Here is a 14683-nt window from a genome sequence, read left to right on the forward strand (position 1 = left end):
CAGCCAGGCATGATAGCGCATGCCTGTAATTCCGGCTACCTGGAAGGCTGAGGCGGGAGGATCGCCGGAGCCCAGCAGGTCGAGGCTGCGGTGGCCGGGAGCGGCCACTGCACTCCAGTCTGGGCGACAGAGTGAGACTCCAAGTCAAAAAAAAAAATCTAAAATCTAAAATGACCTCATATTGCCTTACTCCCTAATTGTGTCTCCCTATGTATTGCCTCCATGGCATCCCCTCAATTGCCAGCATCAGCAAGCAAGTTCTATGAGGGCAGGGACTGGGCATCTGTTCCCATCTATGGCCATGGCTCCTGGCAGTGTGCCCACGGTACAATAGGTTATTCACAAACACTTATTAAATGAATAGCTGAATTAATTTCAAGATGGAGGATTCACCTGAGTTTTAAGAAACCAGTATCAGTTCTCAGCTGCCATCTTTTTTTTTTTGAGTTGGAGTCTCACTCTGTCACCCAGGCTGGAGGGAAGCGGCACGCTCCCGGCCACCGCAGCCACGACCTGCTAGGCTCAGGCGATCCTTCCACTTCAGCCTTCCAAAAAGTAGCTGGAACTACAGGCACGCACCACCATGCCCAGCTAATTTTTTTATTTACTGTGGAGATGAGGTCTCACCAAGTTGCCAGGGATGGTCTCGAACCCATAGGCTCAGGCAATCCTCTCACCTCGGCCTCCCAAGACGCTGGGATTATAGGCATGAGCCACAGCGACTGGCCTGAGCTGCCATCTTAAAATGTACTGTTGAGACTTGGACTCCAGCCCTTATTCGGTCATTAACAGAAGTTACGTAGCCCTCTGGTTCTCAGTTTCCTCAATGATAAAGCAAAGGAGAAGACGAGAAAAGCTCCCTTCCAGCTCCCCAGATCTCTAATCCTCTGAACTCTACTATTGGTGTAGAGTATGGAACTCATTCGATTTACACTAGGTCTGACCTGGATATCTTGACCTCATATAGAACAGAGTTGAAATTCAAGCGTACGCTGGGCTAGGCAGGAAACATAAATAAGTGATGTGGGTTGGGTGTCACGTTGCCTTAAGCAATTTGCAATCACAGGGCCAAACTGAAAAATATCGAAACCAACAAGAATGCAAATGAAATAAAACCACAAAAGGAGGAACATTTGTCAAGTTCGGCTATTCAGGGGTGAAGAATAGCTTCTAGGCTTCATGTGTTGTAAGGATAATTCATGTTATGCAACTTAATACGAATAAATCATTAGCTCAGAGATCCAAATGCCAAGACTGCTGATCTCTGACCCAGCACTGGTCTCTCGACCAGACTCCTGCTGTCCTTGTCCAAACCATCCTCTTTAAGAGAGTGGAGGTTGACCACGACAGATTTGCAACAGTGGGCATGTTTGCTATTGTGAGACGGTATGGACATTTTTACCTGCCCTGTGTGGTGTGAAGTGGAGGCCGTGGCCCAGGGACAGAAGCGTGAGAAGTCCACTCACCTGGGAGTGAAGCCAACTGCCCGGGACCCAAAGTCACTGTGGTCCAGCGGGTCAGAGATGGAGCAGGTGTTCCTTGGAGCCAATGACTAAGGAGAGGAGCAAAGGCCCTCGCCATCCCACAGGCCACCACACTGGCCTGAGCACAGAATGTTCTGCTTCCTCCAGCAACAGAGCCTGTGGGCAGCTTTGACCCCCGTGACTCTCCTCCCGGTCATTAAGTTCCAAAACTCTGAAATGTTTTGAGCTCCCCTATCTTTCCTTATTTTCAGTCGTTCGTTAAGTCTTGCAAAATATCATTCCAACTGCCCTCCTCAACCCTTCTCTTCCATGTGCACAGACAGTCCTCATCTGGCTCACACTTCCATCAGCTCCCTTCTGATGTCACAACAGCCTGCTAATTCCCTCAGCTCCTCCCTTCTCCTGCTCTGGTCTATCCTGCAAACTGCCAAGGCTCTGGAATTCCCACAGTATGAAGGACACATTGACATTTAAAGCCTTCCACCATCTGGCTTCCACCGAGCCTCCAGTCATTTCTCCCACGAGTCGTCTACTCCCATGGAATTGTTCCACCAGCTCTTGCCTGAATGAGCCTTGTCAAGTTTTTCTCCCACACCTACCTTTGTTTTGCTGCCCCACCCGGCATGGATGTCCCCAACGGCCTCCTCACCAATCCAAGTGTTGCCAGTATTTTTAAAAACCTGTTCAAGTTCCACTTCCTCCTCGAAACCTTGCTCAACAACTTTGCCCACACTATTGCTTCCTCCTTTAAACTCTGACAAAACTTAGCAGCTCTCACATACTTCACAGGCAGAGATAGTTAATTTCAGGTTCCATATCTGTTTTGTGGATGTCTGTGTCCCATTCCCCAATCAGAATGGTATGTCTAACAATCAATGAGTTTTCTCTAAGCCTTCATGGTGACCGGTGTAGTAGTATCTTGAACTTCAAACAAATGCTCAATAAATATTTGTTGAAGCCAGGCTCGGTGGCTCAGCCGGTAATCCCGCGCCTTTGGGAGGCTGAGGTGAGTGGATTGCCTAGGTCCCCGGGTTCGAGACCCGCCTGGGCAGTTTGGCGAGACCTCATCTCTACAATAAAATAAAAAAATCAGCTGGGCATGGCAGCGTTTGCCTGTAATTCTAGCTAATTGGAAGGCTGAGGCGGAAGGATCGCTGGAGCCCAGCAGGTCGAGACTGCTGTGGCTAGGAGCGTGCCACTGCACTCCAGTCTGGGCGACAGAGTGCGACTTCAACTCAAAAAAAAAAAAAATATATATATATATATATTTGTTGAATGTAGTAACCCCATCCAGGAAAGTCAATGGAAGATGACTTTTCTTCCTCCTAGATAAAAATAACTGAATTCACAATTAGTATTTGCAGAATCACATTATATCTGGTGATATCAGCCAGGAGCCCTTTTTTTTTTTATTTTTTTGAGTTGGAGTCTCACTCTGTCATCCAGGCTGGAGTGCAGTGGCATGCTCACGACCAGCTGGGCTTAGGTGAGGGCTCACCAAGTGATCCTTCCACTTTAGCTGGAAGCACAGGCTTGCACGACCACGCCTGGCTAATTGTTTTTTTAATTAAAAACTTATTGTAGAGAGGAGGTCTCGTCAAGTTGCCCAGGCTGGTCTCAAATTCCTGGACTCAGGCAATCCTCTTGCTTCTGCCTTCCAAAGTGCTGGGATTATAAGTGTGAGCCACCATGCCTGGTGCTGATTTTTTTTTTTTTTAAAGAAGAAAAAGGTAAACAAAAAGGTTATTTATGTATGCATGAATGTATTTATCTTTTTGGACCAATGTTCTTGGTATTAGGATGAGGTGGAATGGAGAAAGATGATTATAACTGCTTCCTTCCCAACAATCCCTCAGCTATTCAACTTTCTGTGAATTGGAGGCATTCTATAGAATTACCACATTGGTTTATTTCTCACATCAAAGCTATGAATAATTTATTCTCAGGTTGATTCCCCAGAGTCTTAAAAATTTCTGGACATCTACTATTTCCCTAGATGTGATATTCTGATACACCCCCATTACCTAATGTTTAAATCATGACCTGTGATAGTACTTGTAGACTTTGAAACAATAGAGATTTAGCATTCAGCAGTTAACTTCTTTTTTTTTTCTTTCTTTTTTTCTTTTTCTTTGAGTTGGAGTCTCGAGCTGGGCTCGGTGGCTCAGCCTGTAATCCCGCGCTTTGGGAGGCTGAGGTGAGTGGATTGCCTGAGCCTGCGGGTTCGAGACCCGCCTGGGCAACTTGGTGAGCCCTCATCTCTACAATAAATCAAAAATTAGCCAGGCATGGTAGCGCGTGCTTGTAGTTCCAGCTCCTTGGAAGGCCAAGGCGGAAGGATCGCTGGAGCCCAGCAGGTTGAGGCTGCGGTGGCTGTGAGCATGCCACTGCACTCCAGTCTGGGCGAGAGTGAGACTCCAACTCAAAAAAAAATCGAGCTGAAGTCTCACTGTCGCTCAGACTGGAGTACAGTGGAACGGTCGTGGCTGCTGTAGCCTCCACCTTCTGGCCTCAGGCGATCCTTCTGCCTCAGGCTTCCAAGTAGCTGGAACTACAGGCGTGCGCCATCACGTCCGGCTAATTTTTCTTGATTTATTGTAGAGATGAGGTCTCGCCAAGTTGCTCAGGCTGGTCTTGAACCCATGGGTTCAGGCAATCCTCTCACCATGGCCTCCCAAAGTGCTGGGATTATAGGCGTGAGCCACGGCACCAGGCCAATAGAAGATTTTTTTAAACAAATAATGATGAAGAATCATTCATAAGTAAATGAGATCTGGAGGAATGACATTTGTTTTACACAAAAGTCACAAGGAGACAAGGTAGTTAGAGCTGAATGTAGAAAGAAAGTTCACATATGGCAATTTTCCCAAATAGGTATGTAGTTACTATATAAAATCAATTAGGATTTTTGGCATTAAAAAGTGTAAAAAAAAACTGGCAAAGTCATAAAGCATTCTTTACTCTCATGGTATGTTAGATTTATAGGTGCTTGGGAACATTTTAGTTACATCTGGAAATAATGTTGGCAGTCCTCCCCGAGAGCTGTCCCTCAAAACCAGCTCCTTATTTCAGTAACTATTATCTGACCTTGGTCAGGGAGTTCCCAGGGGATTAGTTCTCTTGCCAGAGAGGATGTCTTCTGGGGCAGAGTGACCTCAATAAAGAGGCTTACAACCATCTCATGAGAAACAGTAGATAGGAAGAGAGCCTGTTAGCCTGAAAACGGAAGTCTGAGGTGAGGCGTAATAGGTACTTTCAAAAACTGGGGAGATGATTTTAAAAAAGAAAGTAGACCTGTTTCTGTAATTCAAGAGTGAGTTAGAATTTTGAAAAAAAAAAAAAAAAAATTTTTCGAAGATCCAGATTTCAAGTCAACCTTTAAAGAGCCTTCTAAGGCCGGGCTCGGTGGCCCAGCCTATAATCCCAGCACTTTGGGGGGCCGAGACGAGTGAATTGCCTGAGCCTGCGGGTTCAAGATCAACCCAGGCAACTTGGCGAGATCCCCGACTCAAAAAAAAAAAAGCCTTCTAACAACTGGAGTCGTACTTTGGTGGAATAAGTACTCCTTGGAAGGAATTTCTGCTGTGACTGCTCAGTCAAAGAGGAGAGAGTTTCTATAGTGCCTCTCAAAATGCAGTCCACAGGATGGTCCTGGTCTATGTGTTCTTTTTTTTTCTTTTGAATTTTATTTCATGGACAAAGAGCGAGCATGGCTTCTTTCACTGAGTGGATGACGTGGAATATCCTCTGAAGGAAGATCACTTAATCCAACTTCATGAAGCCTCCCTTCAACCTCCGCACGCTGCTGGAGGAACCGGTGGCCCGTGTTCTGGATCAGATCATGCTGGTTGGAGCAGACTCTGGGAGAGCAAGAACTCTGGCCGGATTTTCATGGGCAGCTCCATGAAGAGCTGCAAGGGATCCGTCCTGCTTTCAGGAGAGCAACGAGGCCAAAGACCTTTTTTCCTTGAGATTTCCATTGTGATGACATTTTTCCCTTACAGTTTTACATCGAAAATCATGTATTCTATAAATGAAAAACATATGACAATCACCAGAAAATTCCAAATATAAAATGTAGACCACTTACTTATCTAGGTATCAAATATTTGATTTGCCCATCGGTTGATAGACCGGCAACCATGTGATGGTACCCTTTCCCAGATTTTTGTGATTGTGGTAAGGACACTTAACATGAGGTCTAGACGCTGAGTCATTTTTTAAAGTGTGCGATATAGTGATGTTAACTATAAACACAATGTTGTACAGCAGATCTTAATCATCCTGTATAGCTGAGACTTTCTACCCATTGAATAGCGACTTCCCATCTTCCTGTTTCCCCTTCCAGGCAGCCCCTGGAAACCACCCTTCTGCTCTCTGCTTCTAGGTGTCTGGCTATTTTATATACCTCATGTAAGTGGAATTGTGCTGTATTTGTTCTTCTGTGACTGACTTATTTCAGTCAGCATAATGTCCTCAAAGTTCATCCATGTTGTCACATATGGCATGATTTTTTTTTTTTCGAGTTGAAGTCTCCGTTGCCCAGGCTGGAATGCAGTGACACACTCCCGGCCACTGCAGCTTCAACCTGCTGGGCTCCAGCGATCCTCCCACCTCAGCCTTCCAAGTAGCCAGAACTACAGGCGTGTGCTACCATGCCCCGCTAATTTTTTTGATGTATTGTAGAGACAAGGCCGCGCCATGTTGCCCAGGCTGGTCTCAAACCTGTGGGCTAAGGCAGTCCTTTCACCTCGGCCTCCCAAAGTGCTGGGATTATAGGCTTGAGCTACCGCATTCAGCCTTTTTTTTAAAGCTAAATAATATTCCATTGTATGCATATACCACTTTTGCTTTATCCATCAATAGATATTTAGGTTATTTCCTTATCACGGCTATTGTGAAAAATATTGCAGTGAACATGGTTGTGCAAATATCTCTTAAGATCCCCATTTCTCTGATTCCCATGCATTCTTTGCTACTGCTCCACAAGTGAAGGGAATTGCATCAGACAATAAATTCACACACTGTTTCCTTCATCATAGCTGTGCTATGGGAAGAAAATGTCAGTGGAACTAAACAATGTCCTTAGTGACATTCTTGAGTACATCAATGATTACTCACTGGAAGGAATGTATCCACCAAAGTGTTAATAAGACTAAAGACTTTTCATAGCAATCAAATGACCACAAAACATATAGAAAGGGAAAGTCAGTTCGAGCACTAAGATCTATATTTCACTTCTTGAAAATATGTCTGAAATCTACTTATCACATTAGTGTAAAAATGTCAAAAAAAAATGGATGACTGCTGCTTCCCAATACCTATTGTAAGAAATCTGTTTTTAAAAAAAAGAGGCCAGGCTCTGTGGCTCAGCCTGTAATCTCAGCACTTTGAAAGGCCGAGGCAAGTGGATTGCTGCACCCGCGGATTTGAGACCAACCCGGGCAACTTGGTGAGACCTCATCTCTACAATAAATAGTTAGCCAGGCATGGTAGCACATGCCTGTAGTTCTAGCTACTTGGAAGGCTGAGACAGAAAGATCACCTGAGCCCAGCAGGTAGATGCTGGGGTGGCCGTGAGTGTGCTACAGCTCTCCAGCCTGTGTGAGACTCCAACTCAGAAAAAAAAGAAAGAAATCTGTTCATTAGACCTGCACTAGGCAAAGGTTCTAAGTTGAATATATATTATATATTGTATCTGTACATATGCTACTGTTAAACAGTATTGCTATGATCATAACATAAGAATGCATTTTAAAGTGCTATCAAATTAAAAGCAGCTCTTTATCAATATGTAATTGCCCAAGCAATCTGGACTAAAATTATCATTTAAGTTATGTGGAGATTCAAGTGCTTTTGTATGCGGTACCTTTACACGAATAGCATTGCTATTCATCCAGGCCTCTGTATCTGGCTGTACAGTGTGTGCACAGCACATAGCCCTGTGTGAGGGAGCATGGAGGGGTTGACCTCCAGCCCAGGTGCTTACTCAGCCTTCAGCCCTGGCAGGAAAACTGCATCAGGTGTAAGGTGATCCACTGTCCCCAGTTTCACCTGAACCAGAAGTCTTCCTAAGATAAGGTACTTTCAGTGGTCTATCTGGCACAGTCCTGGGCAAGCCACCCTAATTAGAGTGCAGGTGGCCCTGTGTGCTGGTTTAGGCCTGGAATCCCTCCTCTAGCACTGTAAGCCTAAGACAGCTGAAATGATAAAGCCGTTTTCACATCACTTCTTATCTCCTTATGTTTTAAAGGTGAAAGAGCCATGTAGTCACGCCAACATCCTGACCAAGCCTGATCCAAGAACCTTCTGGACTAATGATGATTCAGGTATTATTGGGAAAATGTCCTCTGGCCCTGTGATGTACAAGGTGCATACTGCAGTAAAGCCCTACACAAAGACGAGGTTGGGAGGAAATCGTGTTTGTTTGCTTATTTCTGCCTAGCCCAACACTTAATATACCTCATAATCAATTTTATCATCATAGAAATCCTTTCATTATGTCTTCTTGTTCAGTATCTGAAGTGTACAGTATATGCTAGGTCGCTTTGTAGTTCATAAGCGTGATGATTGGGTTTTCATGTTCATGTGTGAGAGGTGCCTCCTCCAAACCTTGCTACAATGGAAAAGCATACACGATCAGGTGCAGCTTTGTGGCTTGATTGTGAAGCACATTCAAGTGTTGGGAGGACAGAGGATTGAGCCTATTTCCTAGAGTGGAAGACAGAGGATTAGAAAGTATGCCAGTCCAAGTTTCTCTAGAGCAAGGAAGTGATTAGAAAACCCAAGGTGGGCCGGGCATGGTGGCTCATGCCTGTAATCCCAGCACTTTGGGAGGCCAAGGCAAGAGGATTGCCTGAGTCCTTTTGAATGGGTCCAGGGGTTTGAGACCAGCCTGGGCAACTTGGTGAGACTCCATCTCTACCATAAATTAAAAAAAAAAAAAAGTGCACACCTGTGGTTCCTGCTGAGGTGGAAGGCTGAGGTGGAAGGCTCGCCGGAACCCAGCAGGTCGAGGCTGTGGTGGCCATGATCATGCCACTGCACTCCAGCCTGGGTGACAGACTGAGATTCTGATTCAAAAAAAAAAAAAAAAGAGAGAGAAAACCCAGGGTGGGTGAACCATGCCTCAGGCTCCTTATGGGAGGACAAGTATGACTTGTACCATGACATCCAGGGGTATAAATCTAATTAGAGTCAGAGTAAAGCTACTTTATGACATCAGAGAACATGCTTCAGGTGATATAATTAAAAATTGCACTCAGACAAAGGGCAGGGCATGTTCTCATATAAAACAGACAACTTAAAATTCTTTTTCACAACCACACATGAGCCACAAGGCCTAATTGCACAAAGTAGACACTAGAAATGAAACGGGGAGGTGAAGTAAAAAGAAGCTGAAACAATTAAGAGAGTAATAATAGAGCTTTCACTTTTTCTGGTTAAACAGGATCTAATGAAATAGAAAACAAATGCTGATGTCTAGTATTGGTATTGTCTCCTCACACACTCATAAAGTGCGTTCACAGAAATCTAATGCAGTGTTTGTAGCAACCCTGTGGAACGGGAGGGCAGACTGCCCTCCTTGTCCCTGGATTAGAAGTAAAATCTCAGACTGAATGGATGACATATCCAGAGCTCATGGCCAAGGTGGGATACCAAGGTGCGAGAAGATGGCGAGCCAGCACCCAGCACTCCTAGGAAGCACCCAGCACACTTCCTAGGAAGAAGCCACTCTCCTAGGAAAACAGTTTGGGCTACGTTTATGCCTCATTATACCTCATCAAAGAGATAGAGACCATGGATTTGAGGAAGAACATGAAAAACTCCACTGATGACTTTTTTTTTTTTTCCCAGAGACCAGGCTGATGGTCTAAACTTATTATCAATTTCGCCTGCCCACTGTTTTTTTTTTTCTGTCTTGCTTTATGTATGTCTTTTGAAGAAAGATGAAAAGACATGAAAGTGAATTGGCCTATTTATGCCATCATCTCGGTTCATTAGCAGTACAGCACCACAATAAACAAGCCATCTGCTGGCTAATGCTGCTGTGAAGGTTGACGGCACGTGTGTTGTGAAGAAGCAATGTAGAATGAAACATGGCAAATAAAAAGTAAATGGGTCTCGGTGTTATGTGAAGAGAATGAAATAGAAGCGGACTGCACTGGACAGATCCAGAGAATGTTGCTGGAACACGTTTAGGAGCTGAAATTATATTGCAAGAGAAACTAATGCAGAACATGTAAAGAAATAGGAATAGGAATTCTCCAGATGTACGCATGTTTAAAACTTCGTTAAATTAATTATTCACCATCAGCAGGATCACAAAGGGAGGAGTGTCCCTGCTGCAGGAACTCATCTCAACAAGATTCTCCCCAGTAACCAACTCTCAGACTAAGAATCTATGTCTAGAGGGATTTTTTTTTTTCCTTTTTCTTTAAAATCTAGTTGGTAAATCGATTACTAAGACAGTTTTTAAAATCTACAGCTACAGCTGGGCGTGGTGGCTCATGCCTGTAATCCCAGCATGTTGGGAGGTGGAGGCGAGAGGATTGCTGGAGCCCTGGGGTTCAGATCAGCCTGGACAACTTGGTGATTTCTTGTCTCTACAAGAAATCAAAAAATTATGAATGCGAGGCTGTAGTGAGTGATGAGAACGCTACTGTACTCCAGTCTGGGCGACAGAGTGAGACCCTGACTCAAAAAAAAAAAAAAAAGACAGTTTTTCTATGCCCGGGCTGGAGTGCAGTGGCGCGATCACAGTTCACTGCAGGCAACCATCTTTTGTGTTTACTGAGATATTTACTATTTCTGATGTTGCTCATTTTTTCCTGAATATCCAAGTTTCCCGCTGGTGTTATTGCCTTTTAGCCTGAAATTTTTCCTTTAGAATTTTGTCTAGCACAGATCTTTTGGTAAAGAAATATGTTAGATTTTAATCTATATATCTTCATGAATGAAAATATCTTTATTGCATTCTTGAAAGATGTTTTTGTGAGATATGGAATTCTGAGTAGCTAATTTTTTTTTTCTTTCTTATTTATTTATTTATTTAGAGTTGGGATCTCACTCTGTCACCCAGGCTGGAACGCAGTGGCACAATCATGGTTCATGGAAGCCTCGGCTTCCTGGGCTCAGGCAATTCTTCCACCTCTGCCCTTGAGTAGCTGGGACTACAAGTATGCACCGCCATGCCCAGCTAATTTTTTGATTTTTTTTTTTTCCTTTAGTAAAAAACCCTGGTTGGTGGGTTCTTTAAAAACATGATGTTCTAGCCATTGTCACAGTGAAAATTTTATTGTTGTAACTTTTTTTTTTTGAGTCGGAGTCTCACTCTGTCACTGAGCTTAGAGAGCAGTGGCACGCTCACGGCCACCACAGCCTCAACCTGCTGGGCTCAGGTGATCTTTCCACTTCAGCCCTCCAAGTAGCTGGAACTACAGGTGTGCACCACCACTCCCAGCTAATTTTTTGATTTATTATAGAGATGAGATCTCACCAAGTTGCCCAGGCTGGTCTTGAACCCATGGGCTCTGACAGTTCTCTCACCTCGACTTCCCAAAGTGGTAGGATTATAGGCATGAGCCACTATGCCTGGCTTATTTTTGTAACTTTTACAAATTCCTGAAACAATATGAATAAAATGATTTTGTCATCTCCTAGGAAAATACATTCCAGTGAATGGAATATTTTCAGTCAAAATCAACCATCATCGAAGAGTATTTAATTTATTTAATGCAGTATGTAGTCTTTTTTTTTTTTTTTGAGTTGGAGTCTTACTCTGTCACCCAGATTGGAGTGCAGTGGCTGCTTCCGGCCACCGCAGCCTGGACCTGCTGGGCTCCGGTGATCCTTCTGCCTCAGCCTTCCGAGTAGCTGGAACTACAGGCGCGCGCTAACATGCCTGGCTAATTTTTTGATTTATTGTAGAGATGAGGTCTCGCCTACCCAGACGGGTCTCGAACCCATGGGCTCAGACAATCCACTCACTTCAGCCTCCCAAAGGCGCGGGATTACAGGCTGAGCCACCGAGCCCAGCAGTATGTAGTCTTTTGATACACAATTTAAATAGCGTTAAATATTAGGGGTAGCTAGTATTCATTGCTTGATAGAAGTGAAACAAAAACATTACTGTGTTAAGAAGTCTGGAACTAGGCAACCCCCTTGGGCAGGTCTGCTGAAACTCTGGGAACTTTTATGTCCTCTCAATAAATCCTGCTTTCTCAACTTAAAAAAAAAAAAGAAGAAGAAGTTAGGCTTGGTGGCTCAGCCTGTAATCCCAGCACTTTGGGAGGCCAAGGCAAGTGGATTGCCTGAGCCTGTGAGTTCAAGACCAACCCGGACAATTTGGCGAAACCTCAACTCTACAATAAATTAAAAAAAAAAAAAATAGCCAGGCATGGTAGCAAGTGCCTATAGTTCCAGGTACTTGGAAGGCTGAGATGGAAGACGGATCACCGGAGCCCAGCAGGTTGAGGCTGGGGTGGCCATGAGCCTGCCACTGCACTCCAGTCTGGGCGATGGAGTTAGACTCCAATACAAAAAAAAAGAGACTAGGCGTGGTGGCTCAGCCTGTAATCCTAGCACTTTGGGAGGCTGAGGCGAGTGGATCGCCTGAGTCCGTGAGTTCAAGACCAGCTCGGGCAACTTGGCAAAACCTCGTTTCTATCATAAATAAAAAAATAATAATAATAAAAATAACCAGGCATGGTAACAGGTGCCTGTAGATCCAGATACTAGGAAGGATGAGATGGAAGAAGAATCACCGGAGCCCAGCAGGTCGAGGCTAGGGTGGCTGTGAGCGTGCCACTGTACTCCAGTCTGGGTGACAGAGTGAGATTCTGACTCAAAAGAAAAGAAAAAATAAGAAGTAAGGAACTGTGGAAGACAATTTCATTACCTGAAATCTGGTGGGCTGGCGTAGACGTTCACATTCAGCATCTTTTTGTGTGAGTACCAGAGTACCAACCTAGCATTTTCCGTTGCCACATGCAGATACTGGAGAAACAAGAGTCATTTTTGAAAGCATTTTCTTCCCCCACGATTATCGTCTAAAAGTGGCATATGCTTATCATAGGAAAAAATAGAAAATAGAGCAAGGAAGGAAATTAATTACCCACAATCGTACCGCCCACGCTTTTGTCCACTGAGCTTCGAATTTCTCCTGCATTCCCGGCATGAGTTCAGACAATGAGCAAATAGGCTGCCCAAGCTTAGGCTCTATCCTGTTATCTTTGTTTCCAGGTTTTGAAACCTGAGTTGTTTGTTTTTTACATCTTTGCTTTTCCATTTCTGGTCCTGCGGTAGCCTGTGATATCTCTTCAGTTAGAATTTCAGGGTAGCATGAGTTTCCCCACACTTTCCAAATGTGTGTTTTTCCTTGGGACTGTTACTGGCAGGGCCACACAGATAATGTTCTTTGCTTAGAGAAAGTCAGATCATGAAGTGGTTAAACAGTAAGGTTTCTTTGCAAGAGCTATCACTTTAGCTGGGCACGTGTCTTGCCAGGTAAGAAAAGGTAACTCCTTGATGGTCTCCCTGGGTTTTTACCTGAAGTCTTGTTATTTATTTATTTATTTATTGAGTCAGGAGTCTCACACTGTTGCCCAGGTTCAAGTACAGTTCCTGACTCACTACAGCCTCAATATCCCGGACTCAAGCAATCCTCCAGCCTCCTGGGTAGCTGGGATCACAGGCAAACACCATTACACTCAACTAATGTATTTATTTATTTGATGTAGAGACGAGGTCTTGCTATATTGTCCAGGCTGGCCTCAACCTGCTGGGTTCAAGCAATCTTCCTGCCACAGCTCCCAAAGTGGTATAAGCCCCGCGCCCTGCCTCTGCCACAGCTCCCAAAGTGGTGTAAGCCCCGTGCCCTGCCTTTTTTTTTTTGGAGTTGGAGTCTCACTGTCACCCAGGCTAGAGTGCATTGGCATGCTCACGACCACCGCAGCTTCGAACTGCTGGGCTCAGATCCTTCCACCTCAGCCTTCAAAGTAGCTGGCACTACAGGGACGCACCATCACAGGCCGGCTAATTTTTTTTTTTTTTTTTTTTTTTTTTATTGTAGAGATGAGATCTCACCAAGTTGCCCAGGCTGGTCTCGAACCCCTAGGATCAGATAATCCTCTCGCTTTGGCCTCCCAAAGTGCTGGGATTACAGATTTGAGCCAGAGGTCCTTTTGAACAAGACAGTTCTACCCTTGGGGTTTTCAAAATGTCTAGAGTTCTTTTTTTCTTCATTTTTTAATTTGGGGAGGTGGAGGATAAAAGTCTCACTCTGTCGCCCAGACGAGTGCAGTGGCACACTCACAGTCACCGTAGCCTCGACCTTCTGGGCTCAGACGATCCTTCCACCTCAGCCTCCTAAGTATCTGGAACTACATACAGGTGTGTGCTACCACACCTGACGAATATTTGATTTATTGCCCACCGAGTTGCCTAGGCTGAACTTGAACTGCTTGGGCTCAGGCAATCCTCTGATCTCTACCTCTCAAAGTGCTGAGATTATAGGCGTGAACCACCATGCCTGGCCTAAGATGTCTAAATTTCTTTCAACAAAAATTAAGAGCAAGAATCATTACCATGCAGACTTTTCCCAGAGGAGAAAATTGAACCTTCCCTTATATTTTTAGGATTATACATTGTTCCTTTATATTTTCTAATGAGCCCATCTCGTTTTAGAATTTGGCTCAAATTTATGGGGACTTAGGAATCACTGTAAAGTGGTATGTTCCTATTTAATCAAGAGCAGTAAGAGTTTATGTACCAAATGTAGAAATGAAATGACTCATAGTTTGAAAACATATGGACTGTTGAAATATTTTAGAGCCGGGCTCGGTGGCTCAGCCTGTAATCCCGCGCCTTGGGAGGCTGAGGTGAGTGGATTGCCTGAGCCTGTGGGTTCGAGACCCACCTGGGCAACTTGGCGAGACCTCATCTGTACAATAAATCAAAAAATTAGCCGGACATGGTAGCACGCGCCTGTAATTCCAGCTACTTGGAAGACTGAGGCGGAAGGATCGCCGGAGCCCAGCGGGTGGCCACCGCACTCCAGTCTGGGTGACAGAATGAGACTACGACTCAAAAAAAAAAATTTTAGTATTTCAGATAATATATAAAATTAGAGCATTGGATTATATTAAGTAGAGGGAGGAGGACTTTGTTACATAATTTTTTTTTTTTTTTTTTTTTTT

The 14683-nt window shown here is 44.4% G+C and overlaps 1 protein-coding gene across 1 annotated transcript in view; it reads left to right on the forward strand.

The window, feature by feature from the left end:
* Positions 1-14683, forward strand: part of SGK1 (serum/glucocorticoid regulated kinase 1) — a 138224-nt gene that overhangs the window by 93186 nt on the left and 30355 nt on the right. The window contains exon 3 of the mRNA XM_008074130.2: positions 7738-7813. Within this exon, the coding sequence (XP_008072321.1) occupies positions 7738-7813 (76 nt within the window). The remainder of the gene's footprint in view (positions 1-7737; positions 7814-14683) is intronic.

This window comes from Carlito syrichta, unplaced genomic scaffold, assembly GCF_000164805.1.
Source record: "Carlito syrichta isolate Samal-C Ts95f unplaced genomic scaffold, Tarsius_syrichta-2.0.1 Scaffold316346, whole genome shotgun sequence".
Taxonomy (NCBI): Eukaryota; Metazoa; Chordata; class Mammalia; order Primates; family Tarsiidae; genus Carlito; species Carlito syrichta.